This window comes from Halichoeres trimaculatus, unplaced genomic scaffold, assembly GCF_033239565.1.
Source record: "Halichoeres trimaculatus isolate MK-OKI-2021-1 unplaced genomic scaffold, fHalTri1.1 fHalTri1_scaffold_12, whole genome shotgun sequence".
Lineage (NCBI taxonomy): Eukaryota > Metazoa > Chordata > Actinopteri > Labriformes > Labridae > Halichoeres > Halichoeres trimaculatus.
The window spans coordinates 21,905,808-21,931,544 of NW_027437190.1; the positions used below are offsets into that span (position 1 = coordinate 21,905,808).

At 45.0% G+C, this 25,737-nt stretch overlaps 2 protein-coding genes across 4 annotated transcripts in view; one reads left to right on the forward strand and one right to left on the reverse strand.

Annotated features, from left to right (window-relative positions):
* Positions 1-104: 104 nt before the first annotated feature.
* znf526 (zinc finger protein 526) lies at positions 105-5,336 on the forward strand. The gene is made up of 8 exons (XM_074683350.1): positions 105-525; positions 831-1,241; positions 1,317-1,486; positions 1,627-1,722; positions 1,808-2,583; positions 2,664-2,799; positions 3,087-4,712; positions 4,834-5,336. Exons 2-8 carry the CDS (start codon positions 944-946, stop codon positions 4,999-5,001), a joined length of 3,270 nt encoding a protein of 1,089 aa, XP_074539451.1. The 5' UTR covers positions 105-525; positions 831-943; the 3' UTR covers positions 5,002-5,336.
* Positions 5,337-5,425: 89 nt separating this feature from the next.
* The window catches only part of cicb (capicua transcriptional repressor b), a 34,938-nt gene continuing 14,626 nt past the window's right edge, over positions 5,426-25,737 (reverse strand). Inside the window, exons 3-22 of one of the 3 annotated variants that reach the window (XM_074683348.1) lie at positions 17,615-17,764; positions 17,305-17,479; positions 16,644-16,755; positions 16,369-16,551; positions 16,107-16,239; positions 15,816-15,994; positions 15,313-15,451; positions 14,833-14,930; positions 14,197-14,722; positions 13,708-13,815; positions 13,476-13,615; positions 13,129-13,283; positions 10,088-10,278; positions 9,156-9,626; positions 8,696-9,072; positions 8,438-8,597; positions 8,182-8,340; positions 7,881-8,015; positions 7,577-7,708; positions 5,426-7,480 (exon numbers count right to left, since the gene is read on the reverse strand). In XM_074683348.1, coding sequence (XP_074539449.1) covers positions 7,194-7,480; positions 7,577-7,708; positions 7,881-8,015; positions 8,182-8,340; positions 8,438-8,597; positions 8,696-9,072; positions 9,156-9,626; positions 10,088-10,278; positions 13,129-13,283; positions 13,476-13,615; positions 13,708-13,815; positions 14,197-14,722; positions 14,833-14,930; positions 15,313-15,451; positions 15,816-15,994; positions 16,107-16,239; positions 16,369-16,551; positions 16,644-16,755; positions 17,305-17,479; positions 17,615-17,764 — 4,010 coding nt within the window. In that variant the 3' untranslated portion in view covers positions 5,426-7,193. Of the gene's footprint in view, positions 7,481-7,576; positions 7,709-7,880; positions 8,016-8,181; positions 8,341-8,437; positions 8,598-8,695; positions 9,073-9,155; positions 9,627-10,087; positions 10,279-13,128; positions 13,284-13,475; positions 13,616-13,707; positions 14,723-14,832; positions 14,931-15,312; positions 15,452-15,815; positions 15,995-16,106; positions 16,240-16,368; positions 16,552-16,643; positions 16,756-17,304; positions 17,480-17,614; positions 17,765-25,737 lie in introns of all 3 variants that reach the window. The other 2 variants (XM_074683347.1, XM_074683346.1) reach the window with 2 other exon arrangements.

The following is a 25,737-nucleotide window of genomic DNA, read 5'->3' on the forward strand; positions in this document are numbered from 1 at the left end:
TTTTTTTTTTTTTGGGGGGGGGGGGGGGGGGGGTATTCTCGGGGTGGAATAAACTACAATTCCCATTTCACAAGCACTATTTCTGATCGACAACCGGTCTGTCCAATCACAGATGTCGAAATGTTTAAGGCTACCGCATTGGGCGGGTTTTGTGAGCACAAGAATGGAGGCGATCGGCGGGCAAACGTTTCATTACACGCTTTGAAATGTAATTCCTTTCATTTTTTCAGTTAATATATATACAAACCACAAACTGTAACAATGGACTATGAAGACGCACAGGCTAGTGTGAGCTAAGGACTGCACGAGGGGTCGTCCAACGAGAGTAAATGAGAGACGAGGAAAAAGAAGGGCCCGCCGTCGTAGCCGGACAGCTTCGGGGAAAAGTGGGTAGCGCCGCCTGACGGACCGCCAGACTAACCGGGGAGCAACCGTTAGGAAACCGCGGTGCCTAAAACAGGTCTGCAATATTGGAGGGAGCGCCGCCAACAGCTCTCCATACGCCATCACACACTGTAAACAAAGGTATGAATCAGGTTTTGTGGGGGAATCAGACAGTGATTTGTGAAGCACCTCTGGGTAGTGGCCGTGTTATTAGCTGTAGCATTTGTAAAGGCTAACGGCTGATTTTGGGGTGTTAATTTCTAGATAGTTTTCAAAATTGTCTCGGATGAACACATGGTATTCCTTACATTTGCATCCTATCAGTGTACACATAACTGAAACTAGTATTGATGTGGTGGTAGTCTGATAGAACTACGCATCAATCGTGTGATGTCTGCTAGATGTCAGTGAGTGTTGCATGACCTAAACTATTCTTGCATCCGCAGGTGGAACCCTTCAACGGCTTCTATGTGAATCTTAATTTATTGAAGACAGACGTGAATTTTTAGGTTAACCTTTAGAGCCTAACCTCTTCTCACACACTCACACTGATACCACAATGGCTGAGCAACAGGAGGACACGGAGGGTGTGTATGTGGAGCACCAGTATATGTGCAGCGAGTGCCATGAGCTCTTCAACACCCTTGAGGATGTGCTGATCCACCAGCAGATCCACACAGGACAGGAAGGAGAAGGGGAGGTTGGGGAGACTATGACTATCCACAGTGTCCACGAGATGGGGCAAACCCAGCAGTACCAGTGTCTGGAGTGTGGGGCCTTTCTCATGAACCCGGAGGAGCTGCTGCAGCACCAGGAGATGCATATGAGGGAGGCAGGGATGGAGGTGGAGCAACAAGGTAAGATTGGGTTGGCTTGCTAGATATAGTGTTTTTTCATGTGAATGTTTGTTCATTCATTTGAGTGATCCACAGAGCTATGTGAGGTTATGGAAGCTGAAGAGGCAGGAGCAGGAGCTGAAGCATCAGGACCTGTCCAGTACCAGTGTCTCGACTGTCTGGCTCTGTTTGACTCACCTGACACCTGGCTGGAGCACAGACGCAGCCACACCAGGAGCAGTACACACAGCAACACAACAACCATGGTGAGAGGCCAAACACTGGAAAAATACAAGAAATGCATTAATAAAATGTGTAAAATTTTTCTTTCTGTTCTAGACATTTTAATAGTAAAGTGGTTGATGTATACGTGCATTGACTAATCTTCATTTGTTTCTTGCAATAGGAGTATGTGCTGCAGCCTGATGGCACCATTACTCCACTAAACAGCATGCAGAACTATGTGCTGAGTGAGCAACAGGCTGGTGAGATCTTAGCACAGGTACTGTAATAACTTCACAACAGAGGGACATCATTCTTGCATGAGGGGTTGTTTCATTTTTTTAACACCTTTGTGTATTTTCCAGGTACTTGCCCAGCAGCAGCAACAGCCACAGAAAAAGCATCAGCCTCTCTCCAAACGTGCTGCACCTTCTCGTCCCTCCCTCCTGCCTCCAGTGACACCTGCCCCTGGCTCAGCCACCATGCACCTGCAGATCCTCACAGCTCAGGCTCTGGCAGACAACTCCAACCCTCGTAGTCAGCGTCGCTCCAAGCTGCCCCCTCTGCTGCCTGCTGTGGCCCGAAGCTCTGTCGCAAACCTGGGGAATGTAGAAAACAATGTCCAGAGACTGGAGTTCAGGTTGGCCCCTGGTGTCCAGGGTGAGGCCCAGCAGCAGCCAGCAGAAGTGGTTGTCATCCACCCTTACGAGTGCTCAGAGTGCTCGCTTCTCTTCCAGACGCCAGAGGACTTCCTCCAGCACCAGGGGGAGCACTTCTTGGGTCAGGACAAAGAGAGCGGAGAGCCTGGGGTCATGGGGGGCTTTGAGGAGTCCCGAGGGAGGGAGGAGATGATTGAGAAGGTGGAGGACATGCGGGTCCGAGTAGTAGAAAAGAAAGCAGCAGTCTGGGCCAGACCTCAGCAGTGCGAGCTCTGCAACCGCACCTTCACATCAGTCAACCGGCTTGCTGCTCACAGACGTGTGCATGAGCAGGGTACGCATGAATGTCCGGAGTGTGGCAGAGTGTTTAAGAAGGCCACATCACTGCAGACACACTTGCGCACACACTCTGGTGTGGCTAGGTACCTGTGTGTGGACTGCGGTAATGGCTTCACTACTGAGATGACCCTTATCATGCACAGGTAAGAAGAATGGAGACAAACCAGCAGCATTATAACAGAGTGACATATGATATTACCATGTCATTTTTTGTTTCCTACAGGAAGTCCCACACTGCAGAGCCACTTCACAAGTGTCAGTTCTGCAACAAAACCTTCACCAATATGACCAAGTACCTCTACCACCGCAGAACTCACCTCAACCGAGATGTATCTGGCACATCTGCCCCTGTCTCTATGGTAGGAAAACACAAATTAGCAATCAGCATGTTGAATTTACAGCTTTAGGTCAGAGGTAGAAAAAGCATTCTTGGAAGGTTGGCTGTTTGATCCTTCTTTTAGCCTGTGTCTTGTGTCTTTAGGCAAGACACCAAATCATTAGTGTGTGAATAAGATATTTGCTTTTTACATCAGCCTCTTTCATCAGTGTATCCAGGTCTGTGTGACAGGGTGAATGTAACACGTGGTGTAAAAGCACTCTAAAACATTTGCAGTTTAATTTGACCAATGCCTGCTTTCTCCCTCAGAGCTCAGCTCCAAGAAGAGCTTCTCTCTCTGCTCTCACCATTCTGCAGAGAGCCAGAGAGAAGAGGAACTCCCACACCGCTGAGGTTAACATCCACCTGCTGGCTCCTCTAACGGAGGATGAGATGGAAAACCTGGGAGAGGATTCAGAACAGATCTCTGAAAGTAAAGATGGAGGAGGTGAAGTGGAGGAGCAGAGAGAGGAAGGCAGCATGGAGGCGTCTGCTCAACCTGAAGTCAACACTGAAGACCCTCAGCAGATGGAGCATGTTGCCAACTCTGACCCAGTTACAGATGCTTTGTCCCTGGACAACACAGGTGCCACAGTTCCTCCCAGCTCCACAGACTTAGCTGAAGCTGATCCAGCAGCAACATCTGATAAAGGGTCTTTTTCTTGCCGCTCATGCTTCAAAAACTTCTCTTCCCAGCTTCAGCTGGTCCACCACCGGAGGAAGGCCCATGCCACCGAGCGTAGCTTTGTTTGTGGAATCTGTGGGAAATCCTTTAAGAAACAGATCCATGTGCGAAACCACATCCGCACTCACACTGGCGAGCGGCCCTTTCAGTGTTCTGACTGTGGGAAAACCTTCTCCTTTCTGGCCAACCTGATGAGACATAACCTCATCCACTCAGGTGTGCGGCCGTACCGCTGTGATGTTTGCCACCGCTCCTTCTCCCAGTCCTCCAACCTCCATCAGCACACTCTGCTGCACTCCAGCACTGCAGCACTGAGCTGCCCAGACTGCCCTGCCACCTTTCACTGGCCCACCAAGTTAGCAGCGCATCGCTACACTCAACACCCTGGATCTCCGGCCCCTTTCCCGTGTCCTCACTGTGAAGCCGGCTTCCTGACGAGAAAGCAGAGAGATAGTCACTGTTTGGAGCAGCACCCAAAGCTGCTGCAGGCAGCCACAGGGGCACATAGTGGAGGAGAGACAGGCAGCCAATCAGAGGAGGGGAAGGATATGACCTCAGAGCCCTCCACTTCAACAGCAGAGGAGACAGCATCAGGGGATTCAACTAGTCTTGTGCGAGGTTTAGATTGCAACATTTGTGGGAAGAAGCTAAATTCTCCTGCTAACCTGCGGCTACACAGACTGAGCCATTTTGCTTTAGGCCCCGGGCGACCACGCTCCACGACGGGGAAGCGCCCCAAAGCCCACCAGTGTCCCGTCTGCTTTAAACTCTTTGTGTCTTCTTCAGGAGTAGCTCTTCATCAGAGAGTCCACACTGGCGAGCGTCCTTTCCCCTGCCAAGTGTGTGGCAAGCGCTTCCGTCAGAACACGCACTTGCGGGAACACCTGCGCACACACTCAGGCGAGCGGCCGTTCCGCTGTGAAACATGCGGCAAAGGTTTCATCCAGAGCATGCACCTGGCCGAACACCGCCGGACTCACACAGGAGAAAGACCCCATGTGTGTCCACAGTGTGGGAAAGCTTTCAAGACCTTTTCCAACCTGAGAAACCACAAGAAGACCCATGCCCGGCAGCAGAGGCTGGATCAGGAGGCAGCAGCTCAGGCTGCCGTGGAGACCAGCGCTGCTGTGGCTGTGGTTAATGCGTCAGCAGTGGAACTGGCTAATGGTCAGCCTCAGGTTATCCAGATCCAAGCCTCAGATCTTCAACAGGTGAGAAATTAACCAATCTTTAAAAATACTGATAATCAATGTGAGCAAATAGAAGAAGGTCAAAGGTCAAAATGTCACCGTATCACTTTCAGTAAGTCTGCATCCTGGTTCTTCCTCTCAGGCACAGGGCACTCCAACCATCATGTGTAACGAGTTCGGTGAGACCATCGCCATCATTGAGACCAGCGAGGGTGGAGCCCTGCCCCTGGAGCAGGCCTTAGAGATCTATCACACCGCTTTGGAGAACGGCCTTGCCATGGAGGGTCTGGACGGACTGCAGCTCCTCTGAGGAGTCTTTCAACAAAAACAAAAACATCATTCTGTTGCTGATTGGATGAGCTGGATCAGGTCGAAACACTGCCTATAACAAAGTGCTCAGTCACGACTTTCTTGAACTGAATAATTATATTACATTTTCAAGAAATTCACCAAACAGACCAAAGTACATCGGTGACGCTGTCATAGGGATCAGTGTTAAAATGCTTTCTTAATTGGCTTTGGTAGGAATACGGACCATTGGTTGTGCCTCAGATCATATCTGTATGATTATTTTTATCATTTATATGTGTTTTTTCTCATGATCAAAGCTGTTGACATACTCTGTTCTAAATATGTGACATCAATAAATGCTTTTTTTCAGATGATCTACACAGGCTTTTGTTTGTTTTGTACAAGGATGATCATTTTTCCATCATTGCCAGTGATGCGATCACTTTCATTGAACATGTTTTTATTTGCATACTGAAAGTTACAGTTACAAACTTGAATTATTCATAGAAAGCCCTCTCTTGCATACTGGAACAGCAGAACAAGGAGTACAACACACACAAAAAACATTAATAGCCATATTTATTGTTGTTTTTTCCATTTCATGTTTCACTTCCGGCAATGGTTGTCTTAAAAGTCAACTTATGTTCGATGACAGATTTTTCCTTATCAATAATATAATGAGTCTACTGACTCTACAGTAATTATTTACAACATAACCAAGTCTTGCACAAAGACACAACCAGTTTAAGATCCTACCAGCTCTTTTTTTGATTCTTTACCCTCACCTCACTTCCCCCAGTTTTCTCTCCGCCTGTCTAAAAAGGAGGTCTGGAGAGAGCAATAAAGTGACAAGGGGAGGAAGGAGGGAAGAAAAGAGGCGGAGGAAAGAGATGTACAAGTGTTGATTATATAGGATCAAATTAATGAAGGGACAGAGGCATACAGGATGGTCTAAAACAAACACTGTGTATCACAGTTGAGAAAGAAAAGAAAGGTCCACATTGTCTTCTTAGAAATAAAAAAACTGCACCGCAGATCCTTGCTGAGGTGAGAGGCCAGTCGCGGGAAGACTACAATGGAGGAGCTGTACAGGTATGGAGCAGCGTCTCACCTGTCTTCAAAATTATATATATATAAAAAATAGTACAAGAAATCAACAGCTGGCAGAAATAAAGGAAACGTCTGCTAGCAACAAGAACAAAACAAAGGGTCAGGTTCACTGCAATGATCTGAGGAGTAATAACCATAGGAATAGTACAACAACAAACTGAATATGACAATGTTAAATACAAATCAAATTATTTAAAAAAGTTAATAAAACTGCTTGGCAATAGAGGATTAAGGCTTTATCAGCCTGACCTCTACAACTAAGAGCCAGGATGTGCCCGTTGACTCTGACCCTCCTCTGTCCTTCATGGCGAGCGAATGAGAGGCACAGGAATGCTTGGTTCCAACCTACTGGCATGTGCTAGGGTCAGTCGCAAGACGGGAGGACTCAGCCACTCAGGTAACTGCAGGAATGATGGCACTGCCAGAAGTCCACTAAAGTTTCAGTCGCTCCCTGTATGAGATGGAGATGGATCTTACCAGGTCCAAAGGAAAGAAAGAGTTGTTGTGCCAAATCAAACAGTTTCTTGCTTTAGAAGGCCCAGCCCTCTATTAGCAGAAACATGACACAAGTTAACTCCAGGTAGTCTACACACAGCTCCTCCCTCAAGCAGATCAATACCACTTAAATCCTTAAAAACAAATATTTAAACGTTCAGTTTCCTTAATTCAAACTGTTGACTCTCACTTTTCCAGAATGGTCAGCTGCTCCTCGACATTTGGAACTTTCTCCTTCATGGCGGATGAGTACAGATGCACACAATGGCCTTTCCTTCACTGGCATTGCTGGGAGTCTTCTCCAAGATGATGAATACAGAGTGCTAATTCAAGTGTGGATTGAAGAATCTGCAGGAAGTGTGTGTTGTGTTTGTTATGTTTTGTGCCACTGGTTTTCACGTGTCCTTTTTTTTGGTACAAGGGTCACACATTAAAATGAGAGTCCAAACATTGCATACAAACTTCTGTCAGTCTCACAGGTTGGCTGCTGGGAGGGGAAAAGAAACCAGATGGGACTAAAGGAGTGTTCATTGTGGATAAAATGTCTTTTTTTAAAAGCATTTAAGGGTTGTAAAGGTATAACAGACACCGATCAGTCAACATCCCTCATCTAGAGGAGTCTTGTGAATCACGTGGATCTTCTGGGCTCCCCTCTGCCCCTTGATCCACTTCCTCGTCCTGCAGGTCCCCTCCTCCTCTCATTGATCCCTCTCCTGATTGGGAACATGAAGGTCCAGGGGGACCTGATAAATCAGAAACACTCAGACCAGGAGTATCGGAGGGGGTAGCTGTCTGCATGATCTTCTGTCGGACCTCTCGGATCTTCAGCTGCAGACAGACTTTAGTGGGAAAAATATCGGAGTATCTTGTCTGGAAGGCTGCGGTGGCTTGAGCTGGGTGAGAGGGTAGCAACAGACACAAATGTATATTCAAGGTCCAAAGTCATCCAGAAAAAGCTTTCAGAGATAATGTGTGTGCTTGTATTTTACCTGATGGAAAGAAGCCCTGCTCCTGAAACAGCTGCATGACCAGAGCTCTCCTCTGGTCCAGGGTTCTTCGTAGGGAGGAGTATGGTACCTTGTCAAACTCCAGTTCTGCTAAGATATCCTCTCCATCTGGGGCTAGGAAAATGACACAGAGTAGTTAAGACTTCAGAGAAGTATGTTTCAAGAATGATGCTTTTTAAAAGTTTTTATCTCCATGTCAGTCATTTCTATACCTCAGAAATAATATTTTATTGAGTTCTACCATCAGCCTGAGTTCTTTAAACCGTTTTTACTCCCTGAGCTTTACCTGCTCTGTCGAAGGTGAATATGTCTCCTTCACACTTAGCGGCACTTTTAGGTGTGTTTGGCTCCGAGCTGCAGCTTGAGCGCCGCCGACTTTTCCTCTTTGGAGACACTTGATCATCAGTGGCTGAATCCAGATCTAGAGGCAAACACACAATCAAAAACAAAAACAAACACAAGATTTATAAAAGACAAATTCATTTCAAAGAGCAAACTTAGTACACAGCCTTAAACTAAGTATAGAGTTTAGAATCATTTATTAAAAACATGAATTTCATGTGAAAAGCAGAAAGCGTGAGTGAAACCTGTTGAGTTCTTCCTCTTGCGGCGATAGCTGCCCAGAATGGCGCGAGGCGAAGTAGCAAGACTCTGCAAGGTGGGTGAAGGCAAAACCTCTTCAGGCCGAAACTCCGGCAGCTCGGCGAAGCGCTCCTCAAAGTACACCTCTGACAGCACCCTGCCAGACCAGCAGGCACACACAAACACAGGACACAGTATACATACGCTGCCCAAACGTCAGCAGAACAACCGTAGACAGAAGATTCACAAAGATATCAACTCACTTGTCCACAGAGTCAAACGTCTTCTTCAGTGGGGGTGGGCGGGATTTGACCTTTTTGGGTGTGGGAGCATCTTTGTCAGTCTGGGGGGGAGGAAGGGTGGAGTCTGTGGTTGATGGAGGAGGGTGAGGAGAGGATGGGAGGGACTCCTTCCATCCAGCCTGGATGCCACAGAGAGCCACAGACGCGGTGTGTCAGAACATGGTTAGTTTGTATCTGATGACGTGAAAGTTTACAGTCAGCGTGTGATGCCACTAACCTCTTTGGTGCTTGTGCTTTCCCTGCTACGCGAGTCGGACGTGTCAGCTGCACTGGAGCCCTCTAGAGGTCTGTCAGGGGGTGGAGGCTCCTCAGTGGGGTGGATTGTTGGAGACCCTGACAGCCCTGCAGCCTCAGAGTCAAAGGAGAAATGACTGGCGGCAGCCGCAGCGGCAGCGGCTTCTCTCTCCCTCTCTCTCTCCTTTTCACGCTCTCGCTCTCTTTCCCTCTCTCGCTCTCTCTCTTTCTCCTTCTCCCTCTCCTTTCCTCGGCCTCCGCCTTCATAGCTGCCCACAGGGATGTTAGCCACTGTTGCCTTCACTTTCTGAGGGGTCCTGACTGGGAGCTGGGTTAGTTTGGGTGTGCCTGGTGTGCTGCCTGTGAAGACAGATGAGATTAGATTATTTCCACAGCTTTGAATTACAATCCTGTAAAATCAAGTGATTACTGACAACAAGTACCAGCTGCTTGGATCTGAGGTGGACTGCAGGGCCTTGTAGACACAACTGAACCACTGGGAGGTGCCGCTGAGCTGCTGGAGATCTGCGGCTGCCTCTCTAGCTGTCTGTCAGAGTGCAGGAGCAGATCTGTCTGCCTCTCTGCCTGTCTGTCAGTCTGTCGCTCTGTGGGTCTGTCCAGTGTCAGACCGTGTCTGTCGGGCTGTCTGTCCGGATGGAGCTGCGGATGTGGGTGTGTTACTGTGGTTGGTGTCGCTGTGTGTTTGGACAGAATGTGAGGGGAAGCGCTGGAGGGGCTGGAAACAGAGTAGACAACGCTGGGGGGCACTGCTGTCATGGAGACCACCCCTGTTGCCATGGTGACACTAGGGGAAGGAGGGTAGATGGCGGTTACTATCTGGCCACCAGAGCCTGAGGCAGGGGCCGAGGTGGAGGGCGATGGAGACTGTGCGGTGGCTAGGAGCGGGGGCTGACCTGGAGGGAGGAAAAAGGACAAAAATGTGTTATTTTTCTAGAAGCACAACATTTCCGCAGGAATACTTTATACAACACACATGAACACTCTTCTGTTGTCTGTTTTGTTAGTTTGTTGGCTAGTTTGTTTGTGACGGAAAAACTTAAAGCCACTGGAAATTTTGTTAAGATGGATGGGAGTGTGCAACCAGTCAGGAAACAAATGCAGATTCCAGTCAATGAACAAAATCAGGGAAGAAACTGTTTGAAAATTAAAAGCGATAAAAAAAGGTTGCAGATTTTGAAAAATGATATAAGCAATTGTGATGTTGATTTGTGAATAAGTCATTATCTTCTTACGAAAAATGTGTAAATAAAAAAAAGCATGTTTACATTTTGGAAACAACAATATTAAAACACAATGAGGCTTCTTTTGGCCTTCTACTGTTAAGAACCTATGTTTCTCTCTCCACACCACAGACCTGCAATCAGCGGCTGAACCAGCGTCTGTCCAGGTGGTGCAATGGCTGTGAACCCAAGTGTTGCTAAGGGCGATGGAACATATGCAGATCCAGCCACTGGCAGGGCTTGCTGGGTGGTGGAGGAGCCTGTTGTCGTGGAGACGAGAGGCAGAGTGGATGGGACCCCTGGAGTGGACTGGACGTAGGTGATCCTGGACAGGAGATAAATAAAAAAATGGCGATGATTACAGAAAAAAGGGAGAAGAGAAGGCAGAGAAATGTTTGAAAGAGAATAAATGAAGACATCTGTGAAAGATGTGACAGCAGGTGCTGCGGCGTATTAACGAGCAACAACCAGGAGGAAAGGAACAGAGACGTGATTAGAAGGAAAGAGGAAGACAAAAAAAGAAGTGCTGCAGTGAGGGTCAGGGGGTGAGTGTACATCACAGCAAGCAGCACAGGATGACTAGTGCTGTTTTTGTGTGTGTGCGTGTGTCTGTGTGCGTGTGTGTTCACAGCTAAGAGGTAGTGTGGGGGTGGCAAGCAGAGGCAACTTGGGCCACCAGCAGCATGACTAACACATCCAGAATAGAGCTGCACTGCTACAGCTGCACCCCTGCTGGAGTTTTTGTTTCTAGTATTGTCTGCTCGCTGTGCTCTAGGAAATGTGGAAGTTCCTATGGAATGCACATACAGCTTATGTCATCTTAGTTGTTTCGATTAATAACTCTAAAGAAAAGACAAGTTTTTAAAGTGTAATGAAAAATCTTAGTTAACACAATCTGCACTAACAAGGTGTGTTTATCTCACTGTTGATAAAAACAGAAATCCACTCATGAGCTGCTCTCAATCCACGATAAGCAGGTCCTGGTGAGAAGGTCTTAAATCTGCCTGAAGTGACTGAATAAACTTTATATAATCTGCACAAATGCTGAAACCTGTCGTCTACACTCGACTTCTTTTCCTCCTGTTTCGGGCTAAGAACTGAATTCTGTAAATGTTCACCTAATTGATTTAAGTCCAAAGATGGTTGCAGGGGAGTTATCTTTGGTAAGCATTTTTTTTTTCCAAGACTGTGAATCACTGCAAGTCCCATGAGCGGCTGCTGTCTAACATCTAGTCGGGGTAAGTGTAATGTATTCTGAAATTTTTGCTTCTGTAAAGTGTAGCAGCAAACAAGTGATGGGGCTTTAAAAGGGTCCATCTATTAAAAACATTTCTCTTTGAGCACATACATGGATTATAATTCTGTTCCTCTTTTATCATTCATACCATACAGAAAATATTGGCTCATTTAGCCCATGCTACGATGTGGAAAGACACTTAATGAACTACTACCACAATCACCAGTAAGCCATGCTGGAGTAAGTAAGGCGAGCTTATGCCCATAAATGGGTTCCTGTTTGTCAGAGATGAGTCAAGTTTTCTGGCATATAATTGGTGCACAGCCCTTCTCAAATATCTGATCTGGATTCAGCTGTCTGTTCAAGGAACAGGGAGAGGGAAACAGTGTGATCAACCCTTATGAAAGGTTGTGATGCACAAAGTATTTCTCATTGTGCGGGTAAATCATCTCAGTGGGATAACATCATATGAGCAGCCAGAATAAAAGGAACTAAACAATTAGGACAATCCACTCATCAATGATGTCTGGCATTTTAAAGTCCATTTGTTTTACATGGATGCATGTAAAGCTAAAATAAGATTTACAATTAATAATCTCATCCTAAATAAGAACATCTCTTTCTCTCTTGGCCTGGTTTAGTCTTTTGGTAAAATAGTTTTTTAGACACATTTTTTGTGTGAAAATGGCAATATTTAGGACTTTGTTTACATCTATACAACCATTTAAGGGGGTGTCTAATACCATGATAGAGCATAAACATTTTACGATCTTGGGCTATATTTTGACCTCTGTTTAGAATGTTATCACAGTTTTTGAAAGAGAAAAGAACGCAACATCTTTGGTTGAAATCTTTTGAAAACATGACAGGAAGAATTTAAAGCACTCTATACAGGCCTGGTTGAAATTTAATTACGTAGCTATTAAGATCAACAGAATGTATTTTATGTTTCTTAAAAATCTGTATCTGCCACTCACACCAGTAAATTCACAAATCAAACTATCGAACACTCATCAATCGTAAATCAGATCAGCATTCTTTGAAAGAATGAGATAATAAACCATTTAGTATAACCGATTCCATACACATGTGCAAATAAAACCAAGGCTGCAGCAACGCCCCACAGTCTCCATTTTTGGAAACTGTTAAACTAATTGTCAGACTGTATAATAAATCTTAAAAGATCCATGGCAACGTCCTCTCTGGACTCAATAATATTTCCTCCTTGCACACTCCAAATCTTAGAAAATCTCAGAACTACATCGTTCATTTAGCTTTCAAATCCTACTGAGATCTAAAACAAGACTTAATTACAACACTACCACGATACAACACAAGGCTTGAAGAAGTACATCTAACATGCACTTATTTCAGTACTTACTGACAGAAAATATTGCCAGAGAATTTTTGACATACTCTTTTATTTTTTAACATGATATTGAACCTTAAGTGAGATCAACTCAGAACAGAGAAGGAATGATCTTACTACACATTTTAAATACATAGAAAATTACCCAAAAGGAGAAAATGTGGCAACAATTTAAACTCTCCCTCTTTTTTTTTTTTTTTAATCAAAGTCCAACTCTCTGTAGTATTAAAATGGTTATTTGGACAAATTTCAGTGATAGTTATTTTTTCTCCTGTGAAAATATGAGACAATGACAATCAAATCAAATTTAAAAAGGATGTGTTTGCCTTAAGACAAAATAGAGGATATTGTGATAGTACATTGTTTTCAGCACTCTGTTTTGTGTTAAGTTTCACACCGGTGACATTTACCACCTTTACAAAGCCTAGGAGGCAGCAGCTGCTTGAAAAGGGAGGTGTTGATGAAATGGAAGTGAATTTCACATGGCCATTGTACCACAGGAACACTAAATGTAGGCTAAAGAGGAATAAATTGATATCTTTTCGTTTGTGTCCTTTGCTATCTCTTACCTGGTAGGTGCTGGTGGCAGCAGCACAGCTTGGGAGGGGGCTGACCCTGGAGCCACCACAGCAGCTGTGCCCACAGGGAAGGGGCTGGCAGGATGGACTGCTCCACCTTGAGGCAGCTGGGATTGGACAACAGGCATGGGAGCTATCTGGATGATCTAAGGAGGCAGAAAAACGGACAGCCATGAAGATAAGAAACAACAAATAGGAAGATGTGATGACAATAACATTACCAAGAATGTTCAGAGCAAGTGGTGAGCTATTTTTACTTTTTTGGACCAAGCATGAAAAGCAAAAAGGGAATTGTTTCTTAAGCGCTCAGCTCCAGAACAGTGGAGTTTCTCACTGACCTTGCTTCCAGCCTGAGCACCATTCTGGACAGGAAGAGGTGGAGCCACAATGGGAAACTGCTGGGCAGAGGCTGGTGCTGTCCTTACTGTTGCCATGGGAACAAGCATTTTACCCTGCAGGACTGGAGACTGTGATTGCACTAAAGGCAAAAAACAGACAATGAGCTTGGTATTAGGAGTCACAAAAAAATACCAGCTATTTGTAGCAACTGAGCTACTTTGCAACTCTCACCTCTAGTTCCCGGGCTGACCACTCCCACTGCTGGACTGGACGTGTATCCTGTCAGTGACCCCGCACCCTGCTGCTTTCCATTGGCCAGAGATGCATGTGTGGGTGGAGCTGTGGGCAGGTTGAACACACTGGTTGGCTGGCTGAGCTGCTGAGGTGGACTCTTGGGGTGTGTGCTAGCTGGTAGGGTGGGCAGGATGTACTGAACCTGTGTGATGGCCTTACCCCCAGAGGTAGTGAGGGACGAGGCGGGAAGGAACTGCGGCTGAAGCAGGGGCAGAGGAAGGGGCCCATTGGTTTGGCTATGTGAGGCTGAAATAGCGGTGTGAGGGAGCGCATGATGCTGGGAAGGCTGAGGCTGAGGGGAGGGGGTGATGAGTTGCACAGCAGGTTGAGCAGAAAGAGCTCCTCCTAATACCAAATTAGTCACTACACCACCAGGACCCATGCCTGCAGCTACAGGATTAGGTGACGGTGAAGAGTAGTACCCACCCCCTGTGGCTGCCGCCAACCCTCCTGAGCCTGAACCAATCAGAAGTTGTGGCTGCTGCGGCGTCAGAGACTTCCTCTCTGGTGGATGCGGGCTGGATGAAGTGCCACCATCTCTGGGTTTGCTGGCAATGGGGAGTGGTGTGCTGATAACAGGACGCATTACATTGGTCACCACTGTAGAGGCCACCCTCACAGCGCCAGTGCCTAGGTATGGGTTTCCTCCACTCGAGCCCACTGATGAGGACGGAGGCCCTCCGGCTGGAGAAGCAGAGATGACTGACTGGCCCGAAGAGAGGGAGAGGGAAATGGTATGCAATCCACCACCACCCTCCCCCTCAAATGTGTCCTTAACCTCCCCTTCTCCTCTGTCCTTCCTCCTGTGATCTGAAAACCCTCCACCTCCTGATCTCCCTTCATCATAGCGTTTGCTGGTGGGGTAAGAGGACAGTGAAACACTCCTGCCATGAGGAGGGTGGTGTGAGGAAGATGATAATGCAGAGGAGCAAATGACTGGAGCAAAAACTCTCTGAAAAAAAAATGGACCAATATGCAGGTAAAAATTATTTCAAGTAAACACAAAGCTGAGAACAAATGATAGACCAATTGGAGGATAAAACGGTTGCTCAGGATAGTTACCTTCCGATCACTTTCGTCTCCAGAACCGTTCTCACTGTCGCTGTCAGTCACCCGCTCCTTACACTTTAGGTCTATGGAACTGCTAGGATAAGGGTCCTCTGTGAAGAAAAAAAAACATACACTACAGCTACACTAGGTATTCCACCAATTCACTAACCCAACCTAACTAGATTCTATAAGAGACCAAATCAGCCGTCATGTGGTTCTTGGTAAAAAGCTTCAAACAGTTCAGCCACAAAAAACAACAGTTAAAAGTAAAAACATGTTCAAGTGATGCACAAAACTTAAATTTGTAAAAGAGAAACAAACATCATGTTCTACTTCTGACTGATGTCATTGTCTCATTTATTGCCATTTAATTAGATTTTAGTGTGCAGCTACTATAAAGTGGGCCGACAGCATCAGAAGCAGTGTAATAATACTGCAACAAATCTAATTGAACATTTAGACTGATTAACAGAGAAGGTCTGGTTCTCTCACCAATGACATCATCGTCCCCCTCTTCTTCACAGATGACCATGCGCTCCTCGTCACTAGTCATATCCTCGCTGATTCCCCGCTGGGATTGTGACAAGGGTGGGGCATGACTGGAAAACTGACTGCCACTGTCCCCACACATCTGAAAAAAAGAGGGGAAAAAGCTCTGGAGAAAAAACTTATTTGAAAAGTTTGACTTCTTTTTTTTCTTTAACTTGTTTTACTGTTCAGTGTTTTAACATTACTTCTACCTCCCAGGTGTTTCAGTGTGACTTCAGTGTATCTAATGTAGGAGAGGAGCCAAACACAATCTTCTAGAGATAACCATTTCTATTTCAGTGGTTCTTTTAAAAAACAAAATAGCTTTTATTGTGACAAGTTTCCAAAAAAGAAGTCGAACATTGCTTGTGTACAAAGCAGAGAGGATGGTGTCCACCTTTCATAAAGAATATACTAACTGTACATAAAACATGGGGTCCTCAGTCTATGAGCTGTGTTTCTCTTACCTGTGCCAGCTCTGCCAGGGCCTGTGTATTCCCCCTGTCAACCCGCTCTAGGCTGTGCATGGCACTTTGAGAGAAGGCTCTGGGACGGGTAAGTTGGCTCACATGACCTTCCCCTGTACTCCTTTCAGACACACCCACCATACCTGGGCCGACCCCCTTCAGCTCCACAGAGTGGGGTTCTATAAGGGGGGAGAAATTACACCTTTTAGATGACGAGGGAGATAAGCCTATAGAAAATAACCAATGATTCAACCTTTTAAATGTTTCGATTGCAGAGCTAAATGAAGTGACCTGTGGACTCAGACATGCTCCTCTCTCTGATGTCTTTCCCCCCTGGGACCCCGCGGCCTTCAGAGCTGGACTTCTTCCTGTCTTTGTTGCACCATTTCCAGTCTGGGTGAGCCTTGAAGTGTGCTTCTTTCACCTGAAAGTAGAAAGAAGAACAAGGAAAAGAGGATAAACTTTCTGAGCCAAAGGTTAGCACAGGAGCATTAGGCTATAACATACAACACTTTCTGGGCAGAGGTTTTTGACTGAAAATGCACTGGTGTACCTGAAAGGCCAAATCATGATACTTCTGTTTCTCCTTTGGTCCCAGAGCATACCACCACTCCCCAAGAATCTTGCTCACTGTTCTGTTGTCCTGGTTTGGATGCCGCTGGTGCACCAGAGCTCGATGGCGCTTACTGAAAATCATAAATGCATTCATAGGTCGCCTGATATGGTCCTTTTCCCTCTGAAAAAAAAACAGAGATACTGTCAGGCATATTTTTGTAAAAGACACACTTAAAGGATTTAGACGTTCTGGCCAAAGTGGTAAAAAATTACCTTTCCAGGGCTGTTCTTATCGCCGTCTTTGGGCAGTGCACTGAGAGACTGAGTGCGTCTCTTTACTGGGGACGTGGAGAGAGGCTGCTCTGGAACAACTCCTGGGAGGAAGCTGAAAGGGGAAAAGCCCCAAGTTATTTATCATAAAAACTCTCTTTGGGGAAAAAACACAATTGCAGATTTATATGTAAGCACAACTCTCCATTTAGAGAAAAACAAAGCAACCCTGTAACTACAATCATTTATCTTACAGCTGTAAGTCTATCAGATGTAGATACAGAGCCCAAGTAGTTCAACTCCCATGAGATACATCAGCAGATTCAGCAGATAGCTCATCCATTTCACTGCCTGTCAGGCTGGCCACTGCCTTTCATATAGTGATAAAGCCCAGAGATGGAATGCTTTTGTTCCCATCTGCTTTGTTCTGGCATTGAGCTCTTCTGCCCAAATTAGCGTGAGGATACAGAAAATATCACACTCCCTTACTGTATGTGTGGGTACACAGTACCACACAGAAAATTACTGTGAAGGCTGACTTGAACAATACATAACCACTCTTATAAAATGAACAGTGAGAAAAGAATAGCTGCAGCTCGGTATCTTTCTCGACTCTTTCACATTTTCACATCTAAAATCTCCGTGAAGCATTTTCTCCACTCACGGGTCATCTACGTCGCTTTCTGTCTCACTGTCAGGCCTCTCTCTCTCTGCTTCTCCTTTCTCCTTCTCTGGAGGTGGCTCATCAGAAGAGGGGGGAGGCCTGGACAGGGAACCTCTCTCTACTGTGGGAGGTGCCTCTGCAGGCTCTTGTGACAGAGCGGCCACCCCCTGACTCTCTAGGGAAGAATAACAAAGAGATGTTTGTTCAGCGCAGAGTATTTGAAACGGGATTAAATGCAAAGACATAGATGTGAATTTGTTGAGCACATGTTTTTCACAGCCATGGGGTCCAGCTTAAACATTATCAGTACCTGACTTCAGACTGGCTGCTTGGGGGTGGTTGACAGGGTGCTGGCCTTCCCCTGGCTGAGAAGAAGCATCTGATTGGGTGGGTGCCAGGAAAGGGACCAATGAATGCCAGGGAAAGACTGGGACTGACCGCGGCTCAACATTGGTCCACACTGCAAAGGAAACAGCATTGTTTAGTGCTAACAGCTTACACAGTCTGAGGTCTGTAACCTCAAAGTACAATCTCCTGCTCAGATATAACAGTCCCAAGAACTGAGTCCACTTGTATCAAACCAAAATATGATCCCTCTATAAGTTGAGGAAGGGCCCTTGAGGAAAGACTCATATCTGAAATTATCATTTCTGCTTTAATCAAACTGTTTCTTTTTTAAGATTAGTTTCCTCGTAGTATAAATTTTAGTTGGAGTGAAAGCACCATAAATAAGGAGTCTAATCTAAATCCTAATCAGGAATTAACTCAATGCAGTTACTTCACAGCAGAAGTAACACTACTCCAAGAACTACTGGGAGTATTAGTACTGTCACAGTTACAAACCTTCAGCCAGTTCACTAGTAAAATACCAAAAACAGCAGATGTACAAAAGGACTCACTGTTCTCAATAACAGACTGGACGGAGAACAAAAGCTGGTACAATCTGAACCATCGTGAATGAACAAGAGACAGCTTTAATCTTTGTATCCTTTATTAAGATAATCTCCTTTAAAAGATGCTCTGTCCCAAAAAACTTAAACTAACAAATAGTTTCCCATAAAAGTCTGGGTTTTTAATTTAACACCTGAGACCTGCATAGTTCTATGACAAAGCAGTTATGAAATACAGCTGCATGTAAGAATTGCTGAGCAAATAAACAGTGATGTAAGTGACATGGACTAACCAAACATGCTTAATCCTTGGCGGAGATACTGAGGGTTCTCTGATGAGAACATGGTTTAATTAAATCCTTGATATTTCTCCCAGAAATCCAAACTGATACGTCCTTTTAAAAAATCCTTTACGCAAAAAACAGTGCTCAATTCTGGTTGGTAAACATAATTCGTCCAAAATTTCGAGATGATGATGATGATGTTGGCAGGCTCACAGATAATTAAACGTGCACACGGGCGTTTGTATCTGTCTCATTCTTACAGGTTGTAAAATAACGAAGCCATCATAAGCCTGCATGATGAAGACTGGAAGATATGACAAAGGGAAGGTTTCTCTTTTCGGTTCAAAAGCAAGTAAAAAAAGAAAAAAATCTCCCAGGTAGAGTTCATCCCTGCCTATCAGTGAATGCCGCAATCAAATATCGCACACGAACTATCTCACATCAGTGGACAAAATGTACAATAAACGTTTATAATACAATCCGAAACTTAGTTTAAATCTGTAAAAATGCAACAGTGTTTGTACGACCTACTTATAGGATGATTATGACTGAAGGAAAGGTTCCTCCTCCCTTTGGTCTAATTACCCCCGATGCCCTCTCTCCCTGTTTGTTTACATTACTACAGCAGCTTGGTCAAGAAAGGGTTAACAAGGCCTCGAGCCCATCCACGGCCTGGATTAAAACATCCACCCGAAAACTACGCAGTCTTTCAGGGCCATGTCTATCCACGCTCTGCGCTACAATGCATATGCAGACAGGTGGGCTCGGTAGGTATCAAAAAGCACACAAAGCTCCCAAGTGTAGCAACTCCAAGGCTGCTGTATGAGGGCACCTTATCGATCAGGCTATACAGCACCGCAACAAGCAAAGTGGGGCGATCAAAGCTAAGGTGATTCGTCTACTTGTGACTTAGGGCGGCGTTAAGAATCTGCTTATTGTCCAAGTGTGCACTGTTTACATAATCACCCAGGCTTTGATATTTGCTGATTCATAAAATAAACACCAGAGGTGATCATTTAGCTGCCTCTTGCAACAATCGGAGCCTCAAGTGCACCACTCCATATTGGACCAACCTCCCGGGAACGCCCCTGGTCGTGCACCCGTCGCACAGACAGAGGCAAAAGAAACGCAATTTCTCTCATGTCTCAACAACAAAGACGTATTTGTCAGTATTTGCTGCCAAAATATTCCGACCAACACCTTTTGAGACATGAACTACAGAAAAAACTAACTTGTTTTACCCGTTACCTGACCGTTTTAATAGCACTATGCACCTGTCTTAACCTGACAACCCGTCAAAATTGAAGATCGCCAACGAAAGGATGGCGAGCAACTTGGGGTTATGCGTGTTTACTACGCTTAAGCAGATGCCGTTGACTATAAATCTGGTGCATTCATCCATCACCCAGTGCTAACCAGCCCACTATCCATCAGTTTGTTTATCAAGAGAGCAAGCCAACACTGCTGCCGTATCCACTACAACCCAGAGCTTAGCTGGTATCTGTTCAATGTACCACCCTGTTCTCTACCTGGCCAATCTGGCCACAGACCTGACGGTTAGCTAGCAACTGATGAGTCTACAACACAGCAATAAAAGCGACCACGGTGAGGACTCCTGGCTCCACTCAGCGAGGACAAAAAACAGGGATGAATTGCTGCTGTATATTTCTTTCTTCCACCCAAGGCAGTGAACGAGTGGCCGCTTGAAGATACCTAAATTCTGGACACGAACCAGACAAGAGGCTTTACGGGGAGAGGTACAGTAACGTTACGGTTAAAGCCGTTGATAAGGTCCGTCCGTCTACAGCAGGTTAGCTAGCCACTCCGGGCGGACGACATCGGCGCGCGCACCGTCCGGTTCGGTTAATACTTGATGTTACGAGGGTTATTCGATCCATCAAAGTCCTCTTGTATCATCTTCACAGTTCCAGGTCCGAGTTTACTCCCTTAATTTCTGTTTCGTTCTTTCTCTCTTTCGCAAGCCCTGGCCCTTTCTTTCCCTCCCTCTTCCTCTTGTTGTAAACTAGGCTGCTTGCCCCCCCTGTACTCGCCCCCCTCCTCTTCACGTCCTGTCAACCTCGCCCAGCCTTGTCCCGCCTCTTCTCGGCAACTATCACTCGGTCATTGGCCAAGGCAGCCACCCGTCATCTGCCCGCCGTCAGCCCTGATTGGTCCGTATGTGCACTGGAATGCCAGTCATATGCAAATTTCAGCCGGCTTAGCAACCAGAGGTTATCTACACTGCAGAAACTAGAGTCATTTTACCAACACATCAACAGAATGAAAATTACAAAGTAACTCTACCCTATCTGCGTAGAAACAGTCGCTGTCATTGAAGTAATACCTTAGAAATCTGTCTGTTTGTGTGTCTCCCCATAGACCCACCCTGGGCTCATGTCATTGGAGCAGGACTCGTAGTAAACCCTGAGAGATGTTTCAAACCACGAATCAAAAACTTTCGCTCAGATGTAGGCCAACCAACAGCGTAAAAGAACTTAGACGAGGTCCCTCCCCCTTACAAATACCTACAAAGACCTTCAAATGCAGGGAGGCACTAGTGAGCAATATGCTGTTTACTCCGTGGTGCGTTTGGTCTTTCTATGCGATTTGCACAGGAGATGTATATTGACAAGGGCTTTTAGGTTAAAATGACAAAGCATATTCAAAACCCTTAATTATATTAAGCATTCAGGATCGTCTTGCATGCAGTTTAATTTTCTTGTCTTTTAATTCAATAATCACACAAATCACCTATGTTATTTCACAAGAGGGCTACATGTATTGGCCATGCTACCTTTTTTTTCTGCCAGGAACACGACTAACTGTAAAGAGGCAAGTGATGTAATTTTCCATCATAAGAAAAGCCTCAAATCCCCAAACATTTTTCCATCTCTCCATCATTCAAATGTGCCTCCTCCAGACAGCATTTTAAGTGTTCTGATGCAACAATTTCAGGGAAAGGAAAGGGAATGAGAGAGAACAGAATTAAAAACAGAGAGTAGGGGTGGTTTGAAAGAGAGGGAAAATGGGTGGAATGGGCAAAGAGTAGAGAGGAGTAGAGGGTAAAAATAGACAGAGAGTCATTTTCAGCAGGAGAGGCAGGGAGGGAGGGATGGAGGAGGTGGGTAGGTGGGTGGAGAGAAAACAACTTGTGAAAACAGAACTTCTTTAAAAAGGAGGAGGGCCATGGGGGGCACAGATGGGGGAGGCAGAGAGAGACAAAGCATTTGAAGATATAGTTCAGGTTTGACAACCCTTGGACAGAAAGGTAGATGGTTTGTATTCGTGATTTGTTTTTTTTTTTGTCATGAGCCCAGAAGTCATGCTTTGCTTAGCTCATCTTTCCATAAGACAGATACAATACTGGGAGGGACTTAATTACTCATCATGAGCTAGGGAGTGAACCAATGAGGTTGTGAGAGCCACTGGCAGCTGCTGTGCTTGGTGGTAAAAAAAAAAGAGTTAACCCTCTCCATCCTGGGAAACATTTTCCAATCAAAAACACCAAATTATTTTTTTCAACTGTCAGTACTTGAATAAGGAAAAATCTTAACCAAAGGGGAAATTTTCATTCGGCCTACATTTCATCTTCATCAAACTACAACATGCCTTTGTCTTCTTGGTCTATTGGCATTGACAAAGTATCTTGTAAAAACGAAAATGAATACAAAATTTGGTGGGACTGCATCTACTGTCTTACACAGGATGTTTCCAGAAAAGGGTTCAACTATGAGGCATTAGAAGACAAGCCAGAAAGTAAGAGATTACAGGCTTATCAAGTGCACTGAGCTCTCAACAAGTCAATCTAGCAAACAGCGTGGTAAGCTGGGAGGCTGACAGCTTGGCTGTGTGAGAGAAAGGAAAGAGGTTGAGAGAGGACAGGGTGGAGAAGAGGGATTACTAGGGCTGCTTAGTGGTTTCAACCCTGGGTAAACATTACAAGTTGTTGGTAATGAAGTACATCTGACCATTGATTCAGAGCAGAGTGGTGACTTTTCAGTACATTCTTGGGTTGGGTTTGATTTAAGCTAAACTCTGGGTAGATTAGCAGGTAGAGCTACACTTTTAAGACCAATAATCAATAAGTCAATCAAATTGAATGGTTTTCACTATTTCGACAATCACTCCACTGTATTTCCCCCTTATCAGAGTTTAATTAGTGAAAGGTTAACAGTGACAGCCTCTGCCTATCTGTCGACTGTGGGGTTTGGAATAGGAATATCAAAGGAAAGCACACACCAGTGCACACCAATCAAGTCTGTTGCTGTCAGAATGCTTTGCTTAATATGGATTTCAACTGTGCTTGAGTATGTTAAAAGGAATGGCAAATTCCAGGATGTCTTCTGAAATAATCCAGTTAAGGTTAGGTTAGGGATGTAGATGGGTATCCAAGGGTTAGTACAAAAACCAAGTAGTTAAGTTTAGTGTTTAGGTTAAGGGCAAGGCGATGGATTGTAATTAGGCCCAAAGGTTAAGTACGAAACACACTGAAAGGCAGTACAAAGTCAGAGAACAAATACTCAGGGTTAGGTTTAGGTTCTAGGCCCACAGACAAATAATAGGGGTCAGAGTCAGATACCAAATCCGCAGGCAACTAAAGTTTTAGTTACAAGACCACAGACAAACCTTGAAGCTATTAAGTGTTCTGATTTTCTTTTTTACCCCCATCATTTATGACAGCGAATAAAGTCAGGGTTTAGGAAAGAAGTTATTTGGAACTACCATTTAGAAACTGCAAAGCATATTTCTCATATTTCAGACATTAAAACAAACATTATCACACTGTTTAACAAGAATAATTATTTGGTTATTCAATAATTAAATATTTTTTCATCTCCAGTCCGATTAATAAATGCAACGAAAAGTACATCAAAAGTCGTTTCATCACCTCAGCTTCAAATTAGACAGTTATGCAACTCTATGAGCACATAAAGATGTTTTCTAAAGTTTTAAACTGCCTGTGGAGGGAGGAGGTGAGGTAAGCACAAAACCCTGGTTTGAAACCACAGCATTTTAGAGCTTAGTCATATAGAACTGAGATAAGCGGTGAAAAAAGGCAGGCGTAAGAGAGGTGTGAAAAAACAGTAGAAGAGAAATTCCCCTTAGCTTAGCATAACTATCTGTGCCTGCTGCCGTGCTGGCGGTGCAGTATCTGTGTGTAGGTGTTCAGCAGCTTTCATTGGCTGTCTCCTGTTACGGTCATCATGCCTTTTAATGTGTGCATGTATGCATGTCTCTACCTCCCAATTACATCTGTCAAATGCCACGTGACTGCGTGCAAGAAAGAAACTTTCCCTCCTCCTCTTTACCTACGCTGGCACTGTGCAGGAGGAGCACCACCTCGCTCTTTCCCATCCCATCCCTCTCATCCCTTAATTCATCTCCCACCCCTGTGCTCAGTGTCTCTCCCTCCCACAACCCACCATTTGCTCTGTCCAATTATAACTCGATCCACCAGTCCTTTGCAGTTACCATGGCAACAGCTATGTTGGGCACAGGTCCCTGAGTCACCCGTGGTCACAAGTCTGCAACTGACCGTCACTATCTAATGCACCCAAATAAAGTTCAAAAATACTACACTTATTGCCTTATGGACACTATGATGCATGGGTCTAAGATTCAGACAGGTCATGTTCTAGAAAACGTGGAGTCCTTTAAGTTTTTTTTTGTAATTTAGTTAAGAGAAAAATCTATCAAAAATACTGCAAAAAGCGTTCGTTTGGTCGTATCAAGGAGATCTACTCATGGGAAATGAGTAGACAACATAGCCCACAAAACACAGGTTATAGTCCATATAAAACATTGCAGATCAACTGAACCTTTCCTCTCAATTAAGGCTAATCAGCACTGGGGAAAAAATCATAGAACACAAACTCCAGACCAGCGTTTGGAGACCCCGAACCTGTCGTTTACTGCGGGAATGAACTTGTAATGTATGTATTTGGCCATCTGGGGGCACTACTAGCCTGCAGAAAAATGGCCAGCAGACGACAGAAGCAGAAAAGCAGAGCACTAACTGAGGAGCAGGAGATGCAAGGAAAGCAGAGGAAGAGAATGGGATGAAGGAGAGAGAAAGGAATTCCTATGCTATTTAAAACTCTCCTCATTCCAAACTTTGGGATATGAGGAGCACAATAAGACTGACATCTCCTAAAATGAATAAACGCAGGACTAAATCAAGATAATGAAGAGGAAATAACAAATCTGCATATTGGTCTAACTTTACGTGCACACATTCAAAGTCTTGGAGGCACCTCAGACTAAGGAGTCCCTCTGCACCAGTGCATTTAGAGAATCTCCCCAAAGTATGCTCCGCCAAATAGGAAACAGGATTATCGGTGCACATGACTTTTGTGGTAAGTCTTGAGGGCTTCACATGCGCTTCAGTGCCAGTCTAGATGGCTGTGTGATCCAGATGTGGTTGTTGCCATGGCCAGGGAGGATATGCAGGGTTTTAAGCGTTACGTAAAGCAGGGGGCGGGAGGGAGTGGGGATGTTATTCCCGGGTATCCGTATCCGGGTAGACCAGGATGAAGAGAACGAAGTGAAGAGGAGGGGAGGCGAAGCCACTGCAATGCGATGGAGCGAAGGGTTAAAACAAATGTGTCATAATTTTTTTAGAAATAAAAATAAAAAATGAGACAGAGGAAAGCGGTCGAGAAGGGGAAACGACGTATCCAAGAGCAAAACAACAGTCTAAGAGTGTTTTCACATGTACCACAAGGAGCGTGACATGCTTACCCAGTGTTGCACAAACTGCGTGTTTATGAATGTGAGCAACACTGAGTCAAATACAGAAAACTATGCACAATTCATTTGAAAAACTGCAAAATAGTAAATTTTGATTCGATACATCAAACTCCGAGATCAAAATTTGAACAGAAGCATGTCTCCTGTGACATGTCTGTAGAATAGGTTTAACTTTCTGTTCAGAGGCTCTTTGGTGTGAACAGCAGTCCCGTTCACGGTCATGATGATGCAGCAGAGAGCGAGCAGTTTCGCTTTGTGGCCATACATAGTAAGCTGGAGTTTCTGTTGAAACCAAGATTTGGATACAAGAGCAGAACAACTTATTGAAGTCCTTTAGAGCAGCAAGGTCATTGAGTTCATCGCTACAGAGAGCCTAGCTTTCACATTTTGGTTGGTGAATTCAGGGCTTTCTCATTCATGTTGATCTCAGTAAATGCAAAAAAAGAAAAAAAAAAGCCCAAAATATTTTGTTGTAGTATTGACATTGACAGAAACAGCAATGGGGGAAA